General features: G+C 42.7%; 2 protein-coding genes across 5 annotated transcripts; one reads left to right on the top strand and one right to left on the bottom strand.

The window, feature by feature from the left end:
- Nucleotides 1-201: 201 nt before the first annotated feature.
- asb13b (ankyrin repeat and SOCS box containing 13b) lies at nucleotides 202-7,552 on the bottom strand. Of its 2 annotated transcripts, none has more exons than XM_077517716.1 (7): nucleotides 7,169-7,552; nucleotides 4,632-4,696; nucleotides 3,217-3,416; nucleotides 2,594-2,744; nucleotides 2,349-2,483; nucleotides 1,220-1,411; nucleotides 202-1,024 (listed from the first exon to the last, which is right to left on the bottom strand). In XM_077517716.1, exons 2-7 carry the CDS (start codon nucleotides 4,672-4,674, stop codon nucleotides 876-878), a joined length of 870 nt encoding a protein of 289 aa, XP_077373842.1. In that variant the 5' UTR covers nucleotides 4,675-4,696; nucleotides 7,169-7,552; the 3' UTR covers nucleotides 202-875. The 2 variants fall into 2 exon arrangements, with proteins under 2 accessions (XP_077373842.1, XP_077373841.1); XM_077517715.1 differs by lacking the exon at nucleotides 7,169-7,552 and adding an exon at nucleotides 4,817-4,911.
- On the top strand, nucleotides 5,811-18,706 carry tasor2 (transcription activation suppressor family member 2). Of its 3 annotated transcripts, XM_077517711.1 has the most exons (17): nucleotides 5,811-5,965; nucleotides 6,722-6,870; nucleotides 6,955-7,050; nucleotides 7,137-7,209; nucleotides 10,139-10,230; nucleotides 10,307-10,444; nucleotides 10,526-10,629; nucleotides 10,754-10,770; nucleotides 10,851-12,527; nucleotides 13,304-14,003; nucleotides 14,088-14,505; nucleotides 14,589-16,463; nucleotides 16,539-16,649; nucleotides 16,775-16,928; nucleotides 17,014-17,119; nucleotides 17,195-17,376; nucleotides 18,321-18,706. In XM_077517711.1, exons 1-17 carry the CDS (start codon nucleotides 5,899-5,901, stop codon nucleotides 18,401-18,403), a joined length of 6,042 nt encoding a protein of 2,013 aa, XP_077373837.1. In that variant the 5' UTR covers nucleotides 5,811-5,898; the 3' UTR covers nucleotides 18,404-18,706. The 3 variants fall into 3 exon arrangements, with proteins under 3 accessions (XP_077373837.1, XP_077373835.1, XP_077373836.1); XM_077517709.1 differs by having other exon boundaries at nucleotides 10,307-10,629; XM_077517710.1 differs by lacking the exon at nucleotides 5,811-5,965 and adding an exon at nucleotides 6,001-6,484 and having other exon boundaries at nucleotides 10,307-10,629.
- The last annotated feature ends 456 nt before the right edge of the window (nucleotides 18,707-19,162 follow it).

Here is a 19,162-nt window from a genome sequence, read left to right as displayed (position 1 = left end):
CCACCATTTGCATTTTGACATCACAAGACTGCACCTCAAAATTGAGCCAGCGACAAGACTACAGTGGAACTAATCACTTTTTTAATTATTATTTTTTTTTAACATAATTAGCAATTGAATACGGTTTCAGGATGGCGTTCTGTTGATATTGGTGCCATTGTTGTAGTTTAACCCAAACAGAAGGAACAATCAACAAACCTATCAGGTAGCAGTATAACATTATTTATACACACACATCACATATCGAGGTAGAACATTTTGTATTATTTACAAATGTACATAATTACAGCAACATACAGTTAAACCCCCCCACCATTGTTAGTCCCGCCATTTTGCAGATTATTTTTTTTTTTAGTAGAGTTTACATAACTATCTGGCTTATTTTAATTTGGGTGCAATTCCAATGCTGGTCCCTAGATGGCGCCATTCTAATGTTTGACACTATAAATTTGAAAGGAGGATGAAAACAGGAAGCGTTTCAAACTCGGCCTCGTTGTTCTTGATAAGGACACCAAATGTTCTGTCATCCTGATTTTTACGCCGACAGAAAGCATGGGCAGTAAATTCACTTTTCATAAATGTACATTTTAGCCAAGCTTATTCATATAATAATGAGAGATATTTTTGTCTCATACGTTGCTCTCTCAATCAGTTTTTAAAACTTTTTATTTATATCGGGGACTTCTGTATCACAGACTCCACTTGGAATATAAGTCCCGTGATTGTGTAATATTGCAGACAGCATATTTTCGTCCCAGTGTTGAGTTTGAGATATCTCAGACTCCATGAAAAAGAAACGTATATGAATATGTCACGACTGACCATGTTCAAAGCTTGTGTTGATTCAGCCGAGAAAAAAACAAAACAAATGCCGGTCAGACGTCGAAGACGGGAGGCGGCGCGTACGACAGAAACGCCACCATGCGCTTGGGCAGATCCAGCTGGGAGAAAACGCGCAGCGCCTTCGCACCCAGGATCCTCCTCAGGGCCACACGCGCCATCTGCTGGAGGCTCAGAGGCGTGTCTGCGGGACCAAAACAACGCAACAGGTAAACGCACGACTCGCTCCGACACTGCCAATGCTAACTGTTAGCATTGGTAATTAGCCTCGTGAATTTACATGCATTTGTTTTCCCCAAATTTTTGGTCGGTTATTCTGCGTTTAAGGGGAAAAAAAAAAAAAAAAAGAGCGGAAATGTTTCCGGAAGCTGGTACGCACCCTCGTAGAAGCGAAAGCAGAGATGCGCCGGCGATCCGAGCGGCGCGTACTGGACGGCCTTCTTGTCGGCGTTGTCGCGGGCGTGCAAGTCGGCGCCAAACTCCACCAGCAGCTCGATCAGGTCCACGTGGCGCGTCTTGGCGGCGTGGTGCAGCGCCGTCTCGTGCAGCTTGGCCGCGTTTACGTTCGCGCCTTCGCGTGAGGGGCGAAAGCAAACAAACGGCAGTCGGCAACTCGGATCAAATACATGGGAACGTATTTCACAGAAAAAAATAACACAAATATGATGAACCGGGAACCAAAAATAGGCCAGAAAAAACATGACAAAAATCTGAATAAAAATACAAAATAAACTGACATATTTGATTTCATTTGAGGAGAAAAAATATCAGACTATCTAAAACTGCCATGGTCTTAAAAAAAAAAAATTGGCGCCAAAAAAATAAAACATTGTGCCTCCAAAAAACAAAACAAAATCTATTTAAAAAAAAAAAATACACGCCAAAACTATCACAAAAATCTGACAAATCTTGGACAGAAATATGACTAAAAATGGACATAAACAAGACATAAAAATTGAAGGGAAAAAATAAGATTCAGCCAACCAAAAATGAACAAAATGTGACCAAAAAAGATCAAAACTAAAGACAAATAACAAAAATTAAACAAAACCATGTAAAAAAATAAATAAAATAAAAATAACTAAAAACTATCACAAAAATCTGCCATAAAGACCCTGACCAATTCTGGACTAAAATATGACCAAGAATGGACATAAACATGACAACAAAAATCAATAAAAGCTGATAATAAATTTATAACATGTTGGTAAAAAGCAGATATGCATGTAGCAAAACTACTAAAAACTTCAGTTAACAAAAACTGAGGGGAAAAAAAAATAAAAATCAGCCTACCAAAAAATGTAAAAAAAATACACAAAACTAACAACTGAGGCCATCGCTGTGCCTGAATTGCCGCATTTTTGTTTTTACGCTCACTCTCAAATTCTCCAAGTTTGCTTGAACACAACAAAAAATATCAAGCAAGTGGCGGCTCGCCAGACAACAAATTTGTCCAGGTGGCCCAGATTTAGCATTTGATGTATTTTCCGTCTTGCTGTCGGACTGACCGGCGTTGAGGAGCAGTTTGGCGCAGTGGTAGTGTTTGCTGGCGCAGGCCACGTGCAGCGGCGTCCCGTAGTGGCAGTCGTGCGCCTCCATGGAGGCGCCGTGCTGGATCAGCAGCTCCACGCAATCCAAATTGCCTGACGATTAAAAAAAAAAAAAGTTGGAAAATAAATGGGTCAAATCAAGTCAGGATGTGTGCCTGTAAAAGGGGCGTGGCCTATTGAGGTCAGGAACCGGCGTCTCCCACCTCGCAGGCAGGCCTCGTGGAGCGGCGAGAAGGTGAAGAGCGGCGGGTTGACGGCGGCGCCGTGCTCCAGCAGCAGCTTGACGCTCTCGGGGCTGCCGGCCGCGCAGGCGTCGCACAGCGGCGTGCTGCCGTCGATGTTGCGGGCGTCCACCTGGGGGCAGAAGCGCAAAAAAGCAGGTTGCAGCACGTTGACGCTTTCTTTGTCTTCTGTTTACAACTCGGACGTCCTCCGTCACACTGAAATAATTAAAGGGATACTTCACTCAATATTGTATCGGTGAAACATGTTAAGCAGCGAAATTCACCTCAGTGGGCGGCCATTTTGCCCACCTGCTTTGACCGCAAATGACATTTGGTCATGTGACATTTGCAAGCCGAGCCGTGATTGGTCGAAACCTGAGCCTTGCGATGTCATTGTCAGTTGACGGCGAGTGGCAAAATGGAAGCCTCCTGAGATAGATCAAACGAGTGCATTTTGCTGCTTTATTCATAATATTACACAAAAAGAATATAAAGTCGGAATGCTCATAGAACATCTTGTAAATGTTTGACTTGTCTTCCTCTTGAAATGATTTCCCAGTTGTTGTTTTGCAGCGTTGCGTTGCGTTGTGTTGCGTTGCGACCTGCGCCCCGGCGGCCAGCAGCAGCGCGACGCAGCGCGCGTGTCCCTGGACGCAGGCCTCGTGCAGAGGCGTGATGGAATCGACGGCCACGACGTTGACGGCCGCCCCGTCGCCGATCAGCTGCTGCAGCCGCGCCGCTCGGCCCTGCGCCGCCGCCTCGTGCACCGCCGAGCGCTCCGCCCAGAAGCCCAGACCGTGAGCTGCAAAACACAACGTCGCATCGCATCCAATGCAAGTCTACTTTTTTTTTGTTTTTTCTACTTTACAGCGATAATCATTCTCAGAGAAGTATGCATTTGACAATGTTTGTTCTTTTGTGGTTGTAGCATAAAATTAAGTATAAAGAAACACATTTTGCAAGACGAACTTTTGCAACAACTTTAACTCGGAACTTTAGCTTGTCAGACTGTTGCATTTATGCTTGTTACAGTAACTATATTTAACTCATTCAACTTTTATTTTAGGTATAAAAGCAAGACATTTAAATACACTTTGCTACATAATTTCTAGTTATTTCACTTTCAGTAATGTGATTTTTCTTGATTATAATTACAATTTTCTTCTCATGTTATATTATTTTCATAATCAAATTTTATTAAAGTATCGATACTCGATTGTAGGTATGTAACGATAAGCGCAATATCGTGATATTAAAACTGCCACCATATCGTCATCGTTGTCATGTTCACGACATTTCAATGCAACATCTGTTAAACAAGTCAGGTTGATTTCCATTTGTGCAGCTCTAGCACCCTCTGGTGGCTCGTTTTTTTTTTTTCAGTGCAATTTAATTTTCATGAGGGATGTTTTGGCCCTTCTGTTCAAAATAATATGCCGTTAAATGTCAGAAATATGCCTGTGAAGCAAGTCAATATGTGGAGGGACTCAATGTGTGCGTGCATTAACAACAAAAGTATTAGAATAATAACAATAATAAAACATAACATCGATGTTGTGTTTTTTTTAGCTCATTTTTAAATATATTTTTTTAATAATATTGTGACTTCTTTTTTGTTAATATCGCCAACCTCCCCACAATATCGTGAGCTTCATATCGTGATAATATCGCATTGTGACGGTTGGATATCGTTCCAGCCCGACCAGATTGGAGCGCTGCACTCACAGCAAAGTACAGTTTTTATTTCTTTGAATTGACATCGGATCATCACGTTCAACAGCAGCCAGTCATAATGTTACAAGTATTATAACAGGACTAATAACAAAATCAGCTGCAGACATTTGAGCATGCGCCTTCCTAATGCTAAAGAGCTTAAACGTGAGCCTCACATAAGCCAACTTGCTACGTTAGTTCGGTCACAATTAGATGGCAAACTGCCTTTTGCAATGTACTTTCCTGAGTTTGGTAAACAAGTTCCAATTCGCGAGCAGAGTCAAAGTGCTAATAAGCTCCTTACCGATGTCTCCGTACAAGGACGGTCTGTTCCGCGTTATCTCCATGTCGTCATCTTCGGCCGTCCACCTAAAAAAACAAAACAAAAAAACATTCAGCAGGACATTCAGACGGAAACCATCGCGACCCCGAAAAAGTGTCGAGTTGCTGCAAAACACGCCGTGTGTTGCTGTTGTGTGCTGCTCTTACGTCGGTCAAGCCCCAACGATCAAAGCGAAGAACTCTGGGAAATGTAGTCGACTCGCATACAACGTGACGTCAAACAAGAGTACTCGGTCCCGACGTATCTACGAAATTGACGTTTGAGTTTACATTACATCTTTTTGTATTTAATCTTCATTTATTTGGCTATTATATATTCTTTGTAAGCTTGCGTTTGTGAATTTGTATCCCAAAAAAAGTTTATTGGGAAAGAACTTGAAGGTAGGAGGCGGGGTTCTTCTGTCTATGACGTCATACCTGCATTCCTGAACGAAAACGTGCCTTCTTATTTTGACCAATTTTGCTCAGTGTTTGTCAGATTTTGATAGTTTGATTGTCTATTTTTTTTTTTATATATTTTTGCCAGCATTATTTTTTTAGACATTCTTATCAGATGTCTGTAAGTTTACAAGTTTCCACCCTCAATTTGTTGTCATTTTGTCCAAGATTTTGTCACTTTGTGTCTTATTTTTTTACCAGATAGGCCAGTTTGCATTTTTTTTTTGGCAGTAATTATTTATCTATCACAGATACTGCATCAATATAACCTGAATTTGCATGCAAGTCAGAGTCTTATTGCTAATTATTTACACAAACGTGTTAGTAACACGATAAAGGCATAATTAGAAATAATATAAAATAATTTTTGTACGGATCTATTCAGATTGACACAACTTTATTGATCCAGCTAGAGGGCAATCATTTACACAGCAAGTGCACATTGGTGAATAGTTAACAAGAAAAAAAAAGTTATGGGAAATAATTAAATAGAACCACAGATGGACCATAAATATAAAAATATCAAGTTAACTGAGCATGTGTGTCTATTTTTTTTTAATCCTAAACCTGGGTCTTTTTTCTTTATTTTTTTTTTTAAGCGAATGCTTTTAAATGTTTTTCGTTTTAATGATATATGTGACGCGCATCAGTTATCATGTGAATGAATGAAATGATTTTCATATATGTCATGCAGCTTCACTCGCCTTTCTCACACCAAAAGTTGGACACGAGAAACGTTTACACGACGTACGAGAAGTAAACAAATTCGTTATATTAATTAAAACGTGAACATGTCGATATTTGGAGGGACGCGAAGTGTCGAAAGTTGTTCCAGGAATGTTTGTTGGAAGCGCTCGTGTGAGTAACTTGAGCAACTCCCACCACACGAAGCTCCACTTTTCCCTTCTGACAAGTTTCAAAATGGACGCGGCTGCTGGCAACCCGTTTCGTTTGCTTTCGTTTCTTCGTCCTCGTCTCGCGAGGGGACTCGCGCTGTGCTGTCCGTCGGTACGCAATTTCCTTTTCACTCGCGTTGGATGGACGAGCAAAAAGTGGAATTAATCAAAGTCTTTTCTGTTGAGTTTGTGTGTGTGTGTTTTTTTTTAATGTGCTACGTGGCCGCATCCTCATTTCCTGGTTGGGAAATAGTCGACCAACAATGTTTTTTTGTTTTTTTTTTCGTCTCGCTTTTCAGCTCACAGGCGGGCGGGTAGGAAGTGAAAGTAAATTTGTGTGGTCAGGAGTAGATTTATTGTGACTTGTTGTTTTTGGGGAGGGTCATGTTTCAAACGAGACCCATTTGTCTTCGAGCAAGGACACGAGGACGACGTCACAACTGAAGTGCCGAAATGGAAAGTGGAACCGATTCCGCTTCGAGTTGAGTACATTTTAACTTTCACTTTCGCCTTTGTAAATTAAACGCGAATCAACAATTCGCGTACACCTTCCCTCAAAACAGAATCTACTCGATGACTTTATCCGGTATGAATTGCCATAAAAGTGCGAAGAGTTGAGACAAAAACCGCCACATAAGTTTCGCAACTCGCCCATGCTCGCCACTTCTTCCACTCAAATGCCGTCTTCTTGTCTTCCCCCTTTTTTTTTCACATTCAGGTGTTTTAGTACCAGTGACTGAATGTTCGGAGGCTTTTCAACAGAAAATTCTGGCTCCGCTCCAAAGTGCGTACTTGTACGAAGAGTCCAAGTTGTCGTTCAGATACAAATCGGCTTCCTTCTTTAACAATCCAGCCTTGCAGCAAAAGGTGAAAAGCCATTTGAGTGTCTCAAAATGTTTTCACTATGGGCCCAAAAAAAAAAGGAAATGAATTTTTGTATCCAATTTTAAGTATGCTGCCTTTCGAGCCAAAAGAAAACAAGCGGGATATTCAGAAGATGACCTGGAGGAAACTTACGGATTTTTGCTGTTTCATGACATCAATGAGGTACAAATATCTGTCAAATCAATTTCATTGGTCATATTAATATAATTTTTTTTACATTTGTCTCGTTTTTTTTCCCCGCCCAACAGGCCAATGCACTTGGACAAACTGGAGTACTCACCGGGACGAGCTCCTGTTCCAGTTTGGGAGACCCCTTGAAGGGTAAAAACAAAACAAAAACGGTTTTCACACAGTAACAAGGTACTGCATATTGTCAAGCAGAGTGAAAGCAGAGGTGGCAACAGCTTGCACGAGTCTCCAAATAAGAGGCCGAGTGTGCTTGCTTCAAGTTCTTTGCCACTCAAGTTGAAGTTGAATGTAAAACTGACGAGAGTTGAAGCATTAGAATTAAACAGCAAAATGATGAACAAACTAATTTTGCCGAACAAAAGTCCGCTTGCTAACATACAGCATAATGGAAGTTTTTTTTTTGTTTTGATATTTCAAAATGGTTTACCTTGGATTGCATTGTAGCCAAAGGTGCAATCCTGGTGGGTTATAATGCGCCTTGTAGATCCTCGTTGTGGAAACTGAAACCAAGTTGCCATGACTACCGGTTTTGTACTTCTGGTAGAAATTGCTGCTTCCTTGTCTTTTTTTTTTTTTTTATTATTAAAGAAGAAGGAGGTGGTGGTAGTCATGACAACTTGGTCTCGGTTTTTTTTTTTATAAGTCAGATTCAACCACCAGGATTTATTTATACCTTTTGTCTACAATGCAATGTGGAATTCTGATTAAGGTAAACCATTTTATAAGGTAAAAAAAAAGAAAAACTGTACCGTAGCTATTAAGCGGACATTTTGTCATCTTGGTGTGATGTCGTAGGCAGAGCGTTGTTTTTTTTTGGGTTTTTTTGTCACGGCGTCGACTTGAAACTGACAAATAGCGGAGGGATTGTCGCGGTATCAATTGTCGGGCCAAAGCGTCACGCTGCACTGCCACAATAAACATTGCACAAGTTACGATGAGGAAATGAATTTAAAAATAATCCTCAATATTGCTGTTCATATCTTGAATATTTATTTATTAATTTATTAATATATATATATTAATTAATTTATTTATTTATTTAAAAGCATAATGCTCCAACGTCAGTCATGTTGCATTAGGAATGAAAGTCACGCAACCGGTTTGCGGGTGTTGGCTTGACGGATGCTTTTTTTTCTTTTTTTTTTTGTACCGCATGTCAACGGCTTCACTTTAGGTTACTAAACACTTACTTCATATTTTCATACTCATCTTGCATTTAGCTGTCTCGAAGTAATCAAAGTGCTTTATAAATTAATAAAGTTGAGTTGAGTTCTGTCGTCCACCATTCAAATTTTTCCTTCAATCTATCCTTCATCCAGCCTTCGATCAACATGAATTGACAGTTCACGCCCACTTTTGATAGCTAAAAAGTGTTCAGACTCGCCACCATTTTTTAATTTTATTTTTATTTTTTACAATAATGTACCCATTCTATAACATTTCTGAGGGTTTGAACATTGTGAATGTTTAAAGAAGAGAGAAATGTGAGAAAATGTAAATGTCTCAATGAGGAAGTTTATGGGAGTGGCCACAATCATAAATCAATATTCACGTCATAATTGGTGTGAGTGGCGCTTTTATTTGGAGGAATCACATGGGAATTTTCAAAAATGTTTCACATCTAAAAATGTAGAAACATAAAACAAATTGTCATTTGCTTCAAAGGATTAATAACAAACCAATTAAATAGTTCTATTAAATATTGTATTTCACATATCTTACAATGTTTACACATAATAGTTTCTATATATATATACAAGTGTTCCCTTTGCGGTCTCGCTGTCTCGTGGATTTTTTTGTATGCAATATTTGCATGCATTTTAAAAAAAAATTTTTTTACAGTAATGTACCTATTTTCTAAAATTGATGAAGGTTTGAACATTGAGAATGCTTAAACAAGAGAGAAATTCAGAAAATGTAATAAATCCCTCAATGAGAAAAGTGTCTGAACTGTTAAAACATTTCTAATAAATGTAAACCATAAAGCCAACTACTTTGCGGATTTCATTTATTGCGGGTACTTTTTGGAACCGAACCCCAGCAGAAAACGAGGGGAAAGTGTAAATATTTTTCCAAAATTTAAAAATATAGTCAAACCTCAGTTTTCCAACGCTTCTGTTCTCAACCAAAACGGTTTTCAACCAGAAAATTTGAGAATTTTATGTCTCAGAACTCGTCCAAAAAAATCGGCTCTCGACCAAACTGAAAAAAGCCGAGCGTACCTGAACGCAACTCACTCGGGAGCCGAGCGAACTCGAATGCCCGGGATGCTTCCTCCGTAGCACCTTCGTGTTCAGAGTTCGTTTGGAGCAGACCTGTTCATTATTTACGCAAATCTTTTTTTTTTTTTTATTATTTTGCATCGTGTATTAGCCCCTAATCATGGGTCCAAAGAAAGCAAGTGCAAGTGGTAAAACTGGTGAAGAAAAGAGGAAAGTAGTGCGCAGAGCTATTGAATTTAAAAAAGAAATGTTTGCATTTTGTTTTTTTTTTGTCATCATTTTAGATAGGATATCTAAATAAAACTGTTGATTTCTACCCTTTTCAATTTATGGTAAACAGTATACAGTGCAGTTTATGGTGTAAAAAAAACAAACTTGGAAAAAGTTTTTTTTTTTAAGACTTAGAACGGATTAAAATTATTTACATTAATTATAATGGGAAAAATTGTTTTGGATTTCGAACAAATCGCTTTTAGAACAGCCTTCTGGAACGGAATATGTTCGAAAGCCGAGCTTTGACTGTACCTGAAAGCTTAAACTTTCACATTTCTTTGTTTGAACGTTAAACAAAAACAAAAGGTTCCCAGGGTCAACAGCAACTCTTATAAAGTTACCTGAAAATTAAAAAAAATGGTTCCCTGAAATTAAAATGGTTTTGGATTTACCCGTGAGATTTGTTAAAAAAAAAGATTCGAATTTTCATCAGAATGCCCGATATCAGCGCAGATAATCGTTCTATCCCGATATACGTATTTTATAACTAAATGTGAGCTACCAAAAGTTTCTGTTGGACTGACGATTTCTGCATTTCTGAAGTATTTTTCAATGTTGTCTTTCAGGCGTTTACATCTCAATGTTCTCCGACTGTCTGGTCCCGGAGCGCTGGCAGGACGGACAATCGGGATACATCGCCATCATCAGGCTGACGACGGTACTGGGAAATGGCGCCGGCGGCCCGCGAAGACGCGTCAGTTGACGTGTGAATTAATTGCGCAAGACTTCCGCAGGGGAGAGTCCGACGAGTTTGCGAGAACCGCGGCCGGGATGCGGGCGAGCCCACGTGGGACTTCGACTGCCACGTGTCGCAGCACTTGGCCTCCGTGACCACCCAAACCGGCTTGTCGGTCGCCTTCGAGAGAACTCAGGTAATGACGGCGCTTTGGGACGGGCAACGACGAAACGCGTCGTGGGAATCGATCCCCTTCGTTTGTGCTTCCGTTCCGCAGTGTTACATATACGAGCTGCTTGATGACGGAAGGAACCAAACGTCACCGTCGCCCAGCCTCACTTGCCCGTTTGCTGTCGTAGCTTTCGATTATAAAAAACCAAGGTGATTTCAACATGTTGTACTTCGGAATGTTAAACAATGGAACCTCAAAGTTGCAATTTCAAGATGCAATTTGAGGTTCCACTGAGTCAAGAAAGACATCTGAACATTTGTTTTCCTTTTTCAGAGCGTTGCCGACGGAGGGTACGTAAATGCAGACGAAAAGAATCTCTCCGTCTCACGTGGAAGTTGAACCAAGTGTTTCTTTTCTTGCATTCTCACAGAGCCAAAACCTTGTGGCTTCATCTCGTATGAATTCCTCAGAATTCTGCCGGTTCTACGTTTAGCGGAAAGCGACGTCAAGGAAACCGACGCGGATCCAAACACAGGACGGTGTGATGTGGCAAACGACATGCAGGCTTATACGGTGCTGCTAAATCCTGGATCGGCATCAAGTTCATCATCCGTGGAACCGGCGAGCCACGACACCAAGCACTTGCAAACGGGATCGAAAGATCAGCTGATTGGCGCAAAGACGCCTGCAAAGTCGGAGACGAGCGCGAACGAAGCAAAAAGTGAAGCAACGGTTGCGGCAAATAACTTTCACGCGCTGAACGAAAGCGATGGTGCCGGAGTGAGAACTCCAGAGACTCCTGAGCTTCCAGCAGAACTGGTTGTGAGCTACACCTCTGAGCAAAGTGTAACAGAGAAAAGTGAAGTCAGTCCTGCAAAGTTGGAGACAAGTTCTGGCGAAATCAAAGCTGGAGCAACAGTTGCAGCAAATGATTGGCAAGTTGTGAACAAGACCGATGATCCAGACGTGAAAAGTCTCCAGACTGCTGACGTTCCAGCGGAGCTGATTGTGAGCTTCACCTCTGAGCAAAGTCTAAGTGAGAAGAGTCCAATCAGTCCCGTCCCCACACAGAAGACTTTGTGTGAGAAACGCAGGAGGGCTTCGGATTGTCCAGACATTGCGACTCTCACAAAAAAGAAAGGAAGAAAACTACTCCGGAAACTCTGGAAAAGCAAAAAGGAGTTGAACGAAGTATCCGTTGAGGGTCCCAGGTTACAAAATGTCAAAAAACCTCCAGAAGGAGATCGTCCGAGTTGTCAGGCTGCGCAAAGAAAAGCGGCCTCAAATATCGATTGGGAGAAGCTCCGAAGGTGGGTCATGAAAGGGCGTAACGTTCAAACGATTGAAATCCAATCAGTCAAAGCAAAGGAGACAAATCCGGAAAAGCGGTCGATGCACAGCACCACTGCGATTGACTGCGAAGCTCCCCTGAGAGACAAATTTGAGCGTTGGAACTTAAAGCCGGTCAGAAGTGAATGCGGAAGAGTCTTAGTTCCTCACGGCTCAAGGTACACTGCTCGTCCGCCCAAGTCTGAGACGGCAGATGCTGAACAGTTGCCAACTCCTGACGCACGTGGACCGGAGCAGCGGCCCAGCGTGGCTCCAGAACTGCCAGATTGTCGGACCATAATCGAATCCCAGACAGGAAGTCCAGAGCAAAGCACAGTTCTGGCGTCAGAAGATGGTGAAGATCAAACGGAGACTGTGAATGAACACGTTGGTCCCGCCTCTCATGATCAGCGCGCGGCCATGGATGAACCGACACGCGTCCTCTCGAGGAGGAAGACTGCAAAACATCAACTTGAAAATCCTCAAGATGGAACTGCTGAGACGGAGCCTCGTTTGAAGAAAAAACGAGTTGCCGGCGACGACGTCACGAGTGCGGATGACACCGCGGTGGACCTTGAGGAACACTCAACCATGCCGTCCGTCAACGCTGGAGAAATGTCGGACAGGTTCGAGCACGAAGGAGCGGAAGAGACTCGCATCAGGAAAGGCGAGAAAGCGGAAATCTTATGCAGGCCTCCCGCCATTTACCCAAAGTGGAATCGAATTAAAAGACTCAGGAAGCATCTCGACATCTCGCGGGAACACTTTAAAAAGACATGTAAGTCACATTTTTTTTCTTTATAGTGGTACTCACTCACGTATTTGATGGTTGTCAGGTTCACCTGTTTAAAATCTATTAACTTAATGAATACCAGCCATGGGTGGTTGAGTGGTTAGCACGTCCGCCTCCCAGTACTCAGGACTCGGGTTCGAGTCCAAGCTCCGGCCTTCCTGGGTGGAGTTTGCATGTTCTCCCCGTGCCTGCGTGGGTCTTCTCCGGGTACTCCGGTCTCCTCCCACATTCCAAAGACGTGCATGGCAGGTTAATTGGGTGCTCCCAATTGTCCCTCGGTGTTCTTGAGTGTGTGGATGGTTGTTCGTCTCTGTGTGCCCTGCGATTGGCTGGCGACCAGTCCAGGGTGTCCCCCGCCTACTGCCCAGAGCCAGCTGAGATAGGCTCCAGCACCCCCCGTGACCCTTGTGAGGAATAAGCGGTCAAGAAAATGGATGGATGGATCCCAGCCATTTTCACTGGAGCAAACCCCTTCAATACCAGCCGTCTTCCTGGATTTTGGAAGACTTCAACACGACACAAAAAAAGAGAGAAGACACTCGGTTCAAGGCTCTCGAGGAGAGGAACTGACTGATACAATTCACGACTGCACTCTCTGAAATAAATCTCCTCACCCTCCTTTCATTTGGTTTCGACGAACCGAGTTCCATGGGTGTTCCAACCCTAAAAATGCAAATGCAAGGCATAGTTGGAACACCGTGTACTCGTTTCTCTGTGCGTGCATTGTGATTTTCACTTTGATTTTTTTTTTCTCTTGACAGGGTGGATGCATTTTGAACGGCCATCTCGCGCCGATGAACCAGTCAAAGACCGTGCTCGGGACTATTCCCTCCGGAAGAAAGCGTCAACCTCGAACCCATCAACAGATGGTTTGAATTTACTTGCCGATCTGGCACTGGGGGCCACGAATGAGCAGGGCCCCTCGCAATCAGACCAAGAATTCGAGAGGCAGCCTCAGTCAGGTTTGAGGATGAGCGACCAGCCCAAAAATGACACCGGTGCCGGTGAAGTGTCGGTTGTCGAAACTCTGCTCGGAGAGCCTCGACTCACAACTTCACCAAACGCTCTCATGGAAGGCACTGAATTGCTTCCTTTGTTGTGTAAAGAACATTCGTACTCGTTACCGCAGTCTGCCTCGATGCCCTTTGGTTTACCGGCAACACCCTTCCAGGTGTCCCCTTTAAGCGGTTCTGCTGGATTGCTGCATAGGGAACATGCAAAGTGTGGCGTCGAAACGCCACAGGCCTTTGATGATTTGGAAGACTTTCACGAAAACAAGACTTGTCTGCCTTCAGACCTCTCAAGGAAATGGATGAATGCGTTCAAACGCTGCCGCAACTTTGTTTGTAAAGACGGATCGATCCGAGTGACGCGGCAGTGGAAGGACAAGTACGACTTTGGTCGAGACAGCAGGTTTTCAAGCGACCCAAAGGACAGAACCATCATGCGGGCCTTGCACGGGTACGTACAAAGCCGAGACAAATGCGAAGTGTTTTCTTAACCGGTTGATTTCGGGGCACGTGTCTCGTTCTTCTCTTTTTACAGCCCATGGGATTTTTCTTTTGGAGACACCAGTGAAGACATGCAGCTCATTGTCCACATGTGGATTGGTTTCTTCTATAGCCGCTCAACGCCAAGGTTGATTGACCTGGGCCCAGACCAGAATGCAAACCCGCATTCGGATGAGGGTAGTTCTTCCGAAGCAGACGTTCCAGCCCGGGCTCAGGCTGAGCTCAAGGTGGATCGGTTTGATCTTCCACTGGGTGTGGAAGATACTTCAGAACTTTCTGTTCCTAACACTTTAGACTTTAGCGGGCCTTCCTCTTTGGATCGAGAATCTGATATTCTGGACTTGTCTCTTGGGAACTGTAAGAGATTCGAGCTTCTTCCTTCAGATGCTCAAGTCAACCGTAGAAACGCGTCTGACTCACCAACAGGACTGGAAGAGCAACTAACGTTTCAGGTTGGTTCTGATCAACTCAGACAAACTCTTTCAAGTTTCAGTTCAACAATTTCTTACCTTCTTGTTGTTGCTTCTTCTTCCAGAGTTACCAAACGACGAGTCTCTCTGCAGAGACTCTGAATAAAGCCCACTGCGCATCGCACACTGGTCCAACCTCTCTAAACGAGGATGCGAGTCGTGTACAAGGAGAGATGGCGATGCTCTCGGTTGAGATGGAGAATCTCGGTATTGTTGTTGGACTGGACCGTGTGTCACATCGATCTAACGTAGGCAAGATCGATTTAAACGGCAGCTCTAAAAAGGCAAATGCCACAGAACTGATCAGTTTGCTACAACATGGAAGAGGCTCATCTGTCAGCGAAAAGGAGCTTCCGAAAGAAGCGGCGCTTCAAATAAATGAGCAAGAATCAAACGCATTCTGCAACTTAAATGTCTTGGCAAGGGAAGAACCTGAAGCGGACAAGATTGAGGACCTTCGATTTACAAAGGATTCTTGTCATGGAACGAACCATCAGTTGGTAAAAGGATCTGACGAGAAGGCTCTCCGCATTTCAACTGCGGAAAATCGTAGTGATTTGAGCGATGCGCCGCTATCTGTCGTCCCCGACCGTGGAGATTCCGAAAGAGCTCACGTTGCAGAACGTAATCAAGAAGTTTTCGACAATCCGATACGCCAAGCTAACGTTGAATTGCAGTCGACAAGAAGGTGTCGAAATGACGCAATCTCAGATGACACCACGTCGGGATACACTTGTGACTCTGCGTCAAAAGTCATTTTTCCCGATCATGCCTCGACATCTGAAAATATCTCTCTGCTAAACTGCAAGATGGCAATATTTAATATGCAAGAAACGTACGGTTTGGGGACACAACGACCAAACAAGGCGGCTACCATAGCTCCAATACGTCAACAACCTCATTTCATTCAGCATAAAACTGTAAAACATTTGGGATCCGATTTAGAATTGGTGGAAGAGGGACAAAATGAGGTTCAAGAGAGCCACTGTGGGGCCATAATTCCAATACGGAGTTTTTCTGGAAAAAGTACAAAACCCACAGACACACACAGTCAGATTGAAGAGATTGTTCAGAACCGGACAAGTTCCAGTTTTCCCCAAAACATCGCAGAAATGTCGATGTCCTCGATGTGCAGGGTGTCGCTGCTGAAGGTCGGTGAAACCAACCAGCCTGCTATCGTAGGAGGTACCGATGAAAAGCCTTCAACCATTGCTCAAAACCATCAACAAAATCATTTCATCCAGTGTGAAACTGCAAATTCTGGAACTCATGTGGAATTAACTGAGGAAGGACAAGATGAGCAAGGGTTTAAAACTGGAGAAAAGGTTCAACCCAGCGCAGGCCACCAGAGTCCAACTGAAAGTACGTTTCCAAACCAGACTGAAAGCGAGATTGTCATTTCCAAAACGTCTCCCAAAAATGTTGTAGGACAGTCCGCCACGTGCAGAGTGTCCATGCTCACGATTGGTGAAACCAGACAACCTAATCCGGCAGCAAATACTGAAGACCCCTTATCAGTTGGAGATGAACATCTTTATGAGGTTGATCAAAACCATCAGCCGTGCAGAGTATCAGAGGTCAACGTGGGTGAAAACAACCAGCCCGAGATTGCAGCAGACCACACGTCTGCTCCCATATGCTCGGATGATGAACTCGAGGGAGTATCTTTTTCCAATGGTGCAAAAGACGCGATCGACACAAAGTCAAGTCCAACAGATAAATGTCGTCAGAGTGCGACGACCAACATGACGCGTACGCTTGGTCCACCTTCCAACCCGCAAAGCCTACGAGCCGATCCTTCGGATCGTTTAGTTGTTATCATGCCGTTAAAAAGCAAGCCGGAGGAGGATCGACCAACTTCCAGGATGAACTCGTGGAAAACAAAATACCGCTTCTACATATTGGTAACATCAGAAGAGTCCTTCTTTGCTGAAACAAAGGTAACCAAACAGAAGTTGTAAGTCATTTCCCAGCGGTGGGAAAATCGACATCGCTTTCTGTTCGACTTTTCATAGGCATGTTTAGAAGCAGCAGGTCATACAGCGGCACAGTTCTTCCTCGGCGAAGAGTCTTCGCCTTTGCTCGTCATCATCAGGAATGAGGACATCGCCGCGCACCTCTCCGAGGTACAACAAGCCAACTTGTGATTTAACTCGTTTCATCTTTCATTTCGACGCACGTGCAGGTACCAAATACCGAACCTCGACTACTTTTTTTGCCACCTCTGGATTTTGCTCTCTTGTCACCTCAGGTTCCAAATCTGCTGGAACTGAAAAAGTCGCCGGACGTGCTGTTTGCCGGCATTGACGAACCGCACGATCTTGTGAATCTCACCCACCAAGAAATCTTTCTCAGCGGCGGCTTTGTGGTGTTCGACAGGCCGTCGCTGGAATCCCTCAGCCTGGGTAGGTCTTCTTTTTGTGCTGGAGTTGTCAAATGTTGACTTTGTGTCATCGTGCCAGAATAAAATGCACACCTCTGACTCTTAAGACAAGGTGAGAAGGTTCTTGGAGGTCCTGCAAGAGCTCAACGAAACGGGAAAGTGGAAGTGGTTTTTACACTACAGAGACAGTCGGCAATTCAAGGAGAACGCCAGGTAGGGTTGAGTCCTCCGCAACCTTCAGCTTGACTCCTTGACTTGACGGCTCAAACGTTCCTCCCAACGTCTCAGGTTCAGCACAGAAGCAGAAGAGAAGAAACATTTCTTAAGCTGGTCCCAAGAGGCGGGACTCTGCGCAGTTTTGCCTTACCACGAATGTGACGCCAAGTCCAGGGATCATCCCGACTATCTTGCCTGTCTGGTGCACTTGCAGGTCCAGAATATTGCATCCCGTTTTCCTGTGTTTGTAACTGGTGAGCCATCATCCATTTTTTATTTTTTGTCAACGATAGACGACATGGTACTTCTGAGTGGCAGAAATTGATTGACTACCACTGAGCTCAACTGGGGGGGAAAAAAACCCAAACAAAAACAGAATGAGAACTATTACCATCTATAACGACAAACGGATTACTTTAGGTTTTTCTTGCAGGAAAGGAAGGAAAAGAAGCCTAAACCGTTTGGGTAATATCGAGTCGGGCTGGGAACCGCTGGCTACCTCACAATACGATGAGATTTGCAATATAAGGCTCACGATAACGATTATGTCACAATATGACGATACCACGATTATCGAGATATTGCCCAGGTAATAAAACCATGATAATCTCTGATAAAACTAATCATAAAATAATAATATAAATAATAAAATAATAATAATAAAATAATAATAATAATATAATTCATAATATAATCATAAAAATATATATAAATATAATACATAATGTAATATATAAATATATATAATATAAAAATCATATAAAAAAAATACATATATATATATATATATATATATATATAAAATAAATAAATTAAGCTCATGAGTCTTCTTTGCCTGAAGTCTTCGGTCCATTTTCCCGCCACTCTTATGAGGCACTGCCCCTAGTGGCCCGCCAAGTAATTGCTCAATAAGTCATGAACAATGGAGCCGTTGTAGTGGATGAATGTTGACAACAAATATCGCGACACTTGTGTAGACGTATCGATAATCTATCGGGAGACACAGTATGATGATTTATCGCGATATCGATATATCGTCACACTCCTCATATCTCGTGGTGCAACCCCAACACCAGTTTTTGGCATGGTTTCAATTAAATCGAAGTATCGTGACAACTATTATTTCCAAACATGAAATTTTCAACCCCATGACGGGGTAGCTTTAGAACACCAAAGGTAAATGCTTTTATTCTTCCAGATACTCGGACCGATGCCGAATTTGAGAAGAATGGAATTCTGACGACAACCGTCGACTCTTTCCTGATGCGTTTTTCCACGTGACGCACGTCCTGCCTGACCTCAAGTCTTCCATGTGCACTTCTTGCACTTGGCAACTCAATGCAAACAATAAACCTCATGACTTCATTCACTGAAAACATTACTACCTTCAGACGAGCAAAGTTTTGGTACACAGTACGAAATGTTGCTGCTTCTTCTTTTTTTTTTTAGGCGCCTGTATTTTTGTATTCATGTCTTTGATGAGTAAAGTGATGAATTGCACCAAAAGTGCCGTTGTGTATGATTTAAATAGGGGGTTTTGACATTTAATGGTTTGTAAAAGATTTTACATAGTTTTACGTAGAATTCTGATTTAAAATGCATGAATCTATATTTGAACTAATTTCAGTGAAATGATGGAATAAAAATGTTTATGTATGCTGGATTAATAAGCAGGAATGTCTGGTGTATTTAATGTGCAAGACAGTACAATATGGGGTCAACACAGCCTCTATTTACAAAAAATAAGGTGCAACTCTTGACACATTTTTTCTGTTTGGATGGACCAAGATTATGATTGAAATGGAAGTAAAGTCAATTTTTTTCTTTGCAATGTTTTATGTGCCACCACTAGTCTGAACATGATATTGTGATTAATATTACACGTGGAATAACAAGAAGATTAATATTCTTGTTAGCCACCTAAGAAGGTGGACGTTTTTTGTTTTTTTTTTGTTTGTTTTTTGCGGCACCGCCCCCTGCTGTCGACTGAAATTGACGTTAAATTGCCCATAGGCTCATCTCATCCTGGGAATGTCACTT

Source organism: Festucalex cinctus, chromosome 3, assembly GCF_051991245.1.
Source record: "Festucalex cinctus isolate MCC-2025b chromosome 3, RoL_Fcin_1.0, whole genome shotgun sequence".
NCBI classification, from domain to species: domain Eukaryota; kingdom Metazoa; phylum Chordata; class Actinopteri; order Syngnathiformes; family Syngnathidae; genus Festucalex; species Festucalex cinctus.
This window is presented reverse-complemented; position numbering and strand designations above follow the sequence as displayed.

What these genes read in the sequence shown, in the direction of transcription:
- asb13b (XM_077517716.1), bottom strand. Translation starts at nt 4,674, where the DNA reads ATGGAGATAACGCGGAACAGACCGTCCTTGTACGGAGACATCG. An exon ending in CCACGAGGCCTGCCTGCGAG is followed by an intron (nt 2,484 to 2,593) that starts GTGGGAGACGCC and finishes TTTAATCGTCAG; the next exon opens with GCAATTTGGATTGCGTGGAG. An exon ending in CAAACTGCTCCTCAACGCCG is followed by an intron (nt 1,412 to 2,348) that starts GTCAGTCCGACA and finishes CCTCACGCGAAG; the next exon opens with GCGCGAACGTAAACGCGGCC.
- tasor2 (XM_077517709.1), top strand. Translation starts at nt 5,899, where the DNA reads ATGTCGATATTTGGAGGGACGCGAAGTGTCGAAAGTTGTTCCAGGAAT. An exon ending in TGTTTGTTGGAAGCGCTCGT is followed by an intron (nt 5,966 to 6,721) that starts GTGAGTAACTTG and finishes TTTCACATTCAG; the next exon opens with GTGTTTTAGTACCAGTGACT. An exon ending in ATCCAGCCTTGCAGCAAAAG is followed by an intron (nt 6,871 to 6,954) that starts GTGAAAAGCCAT and finishes TCCAATTTTAAG; the next exon opens with TATGCTGCCTTTCGAGCCAA.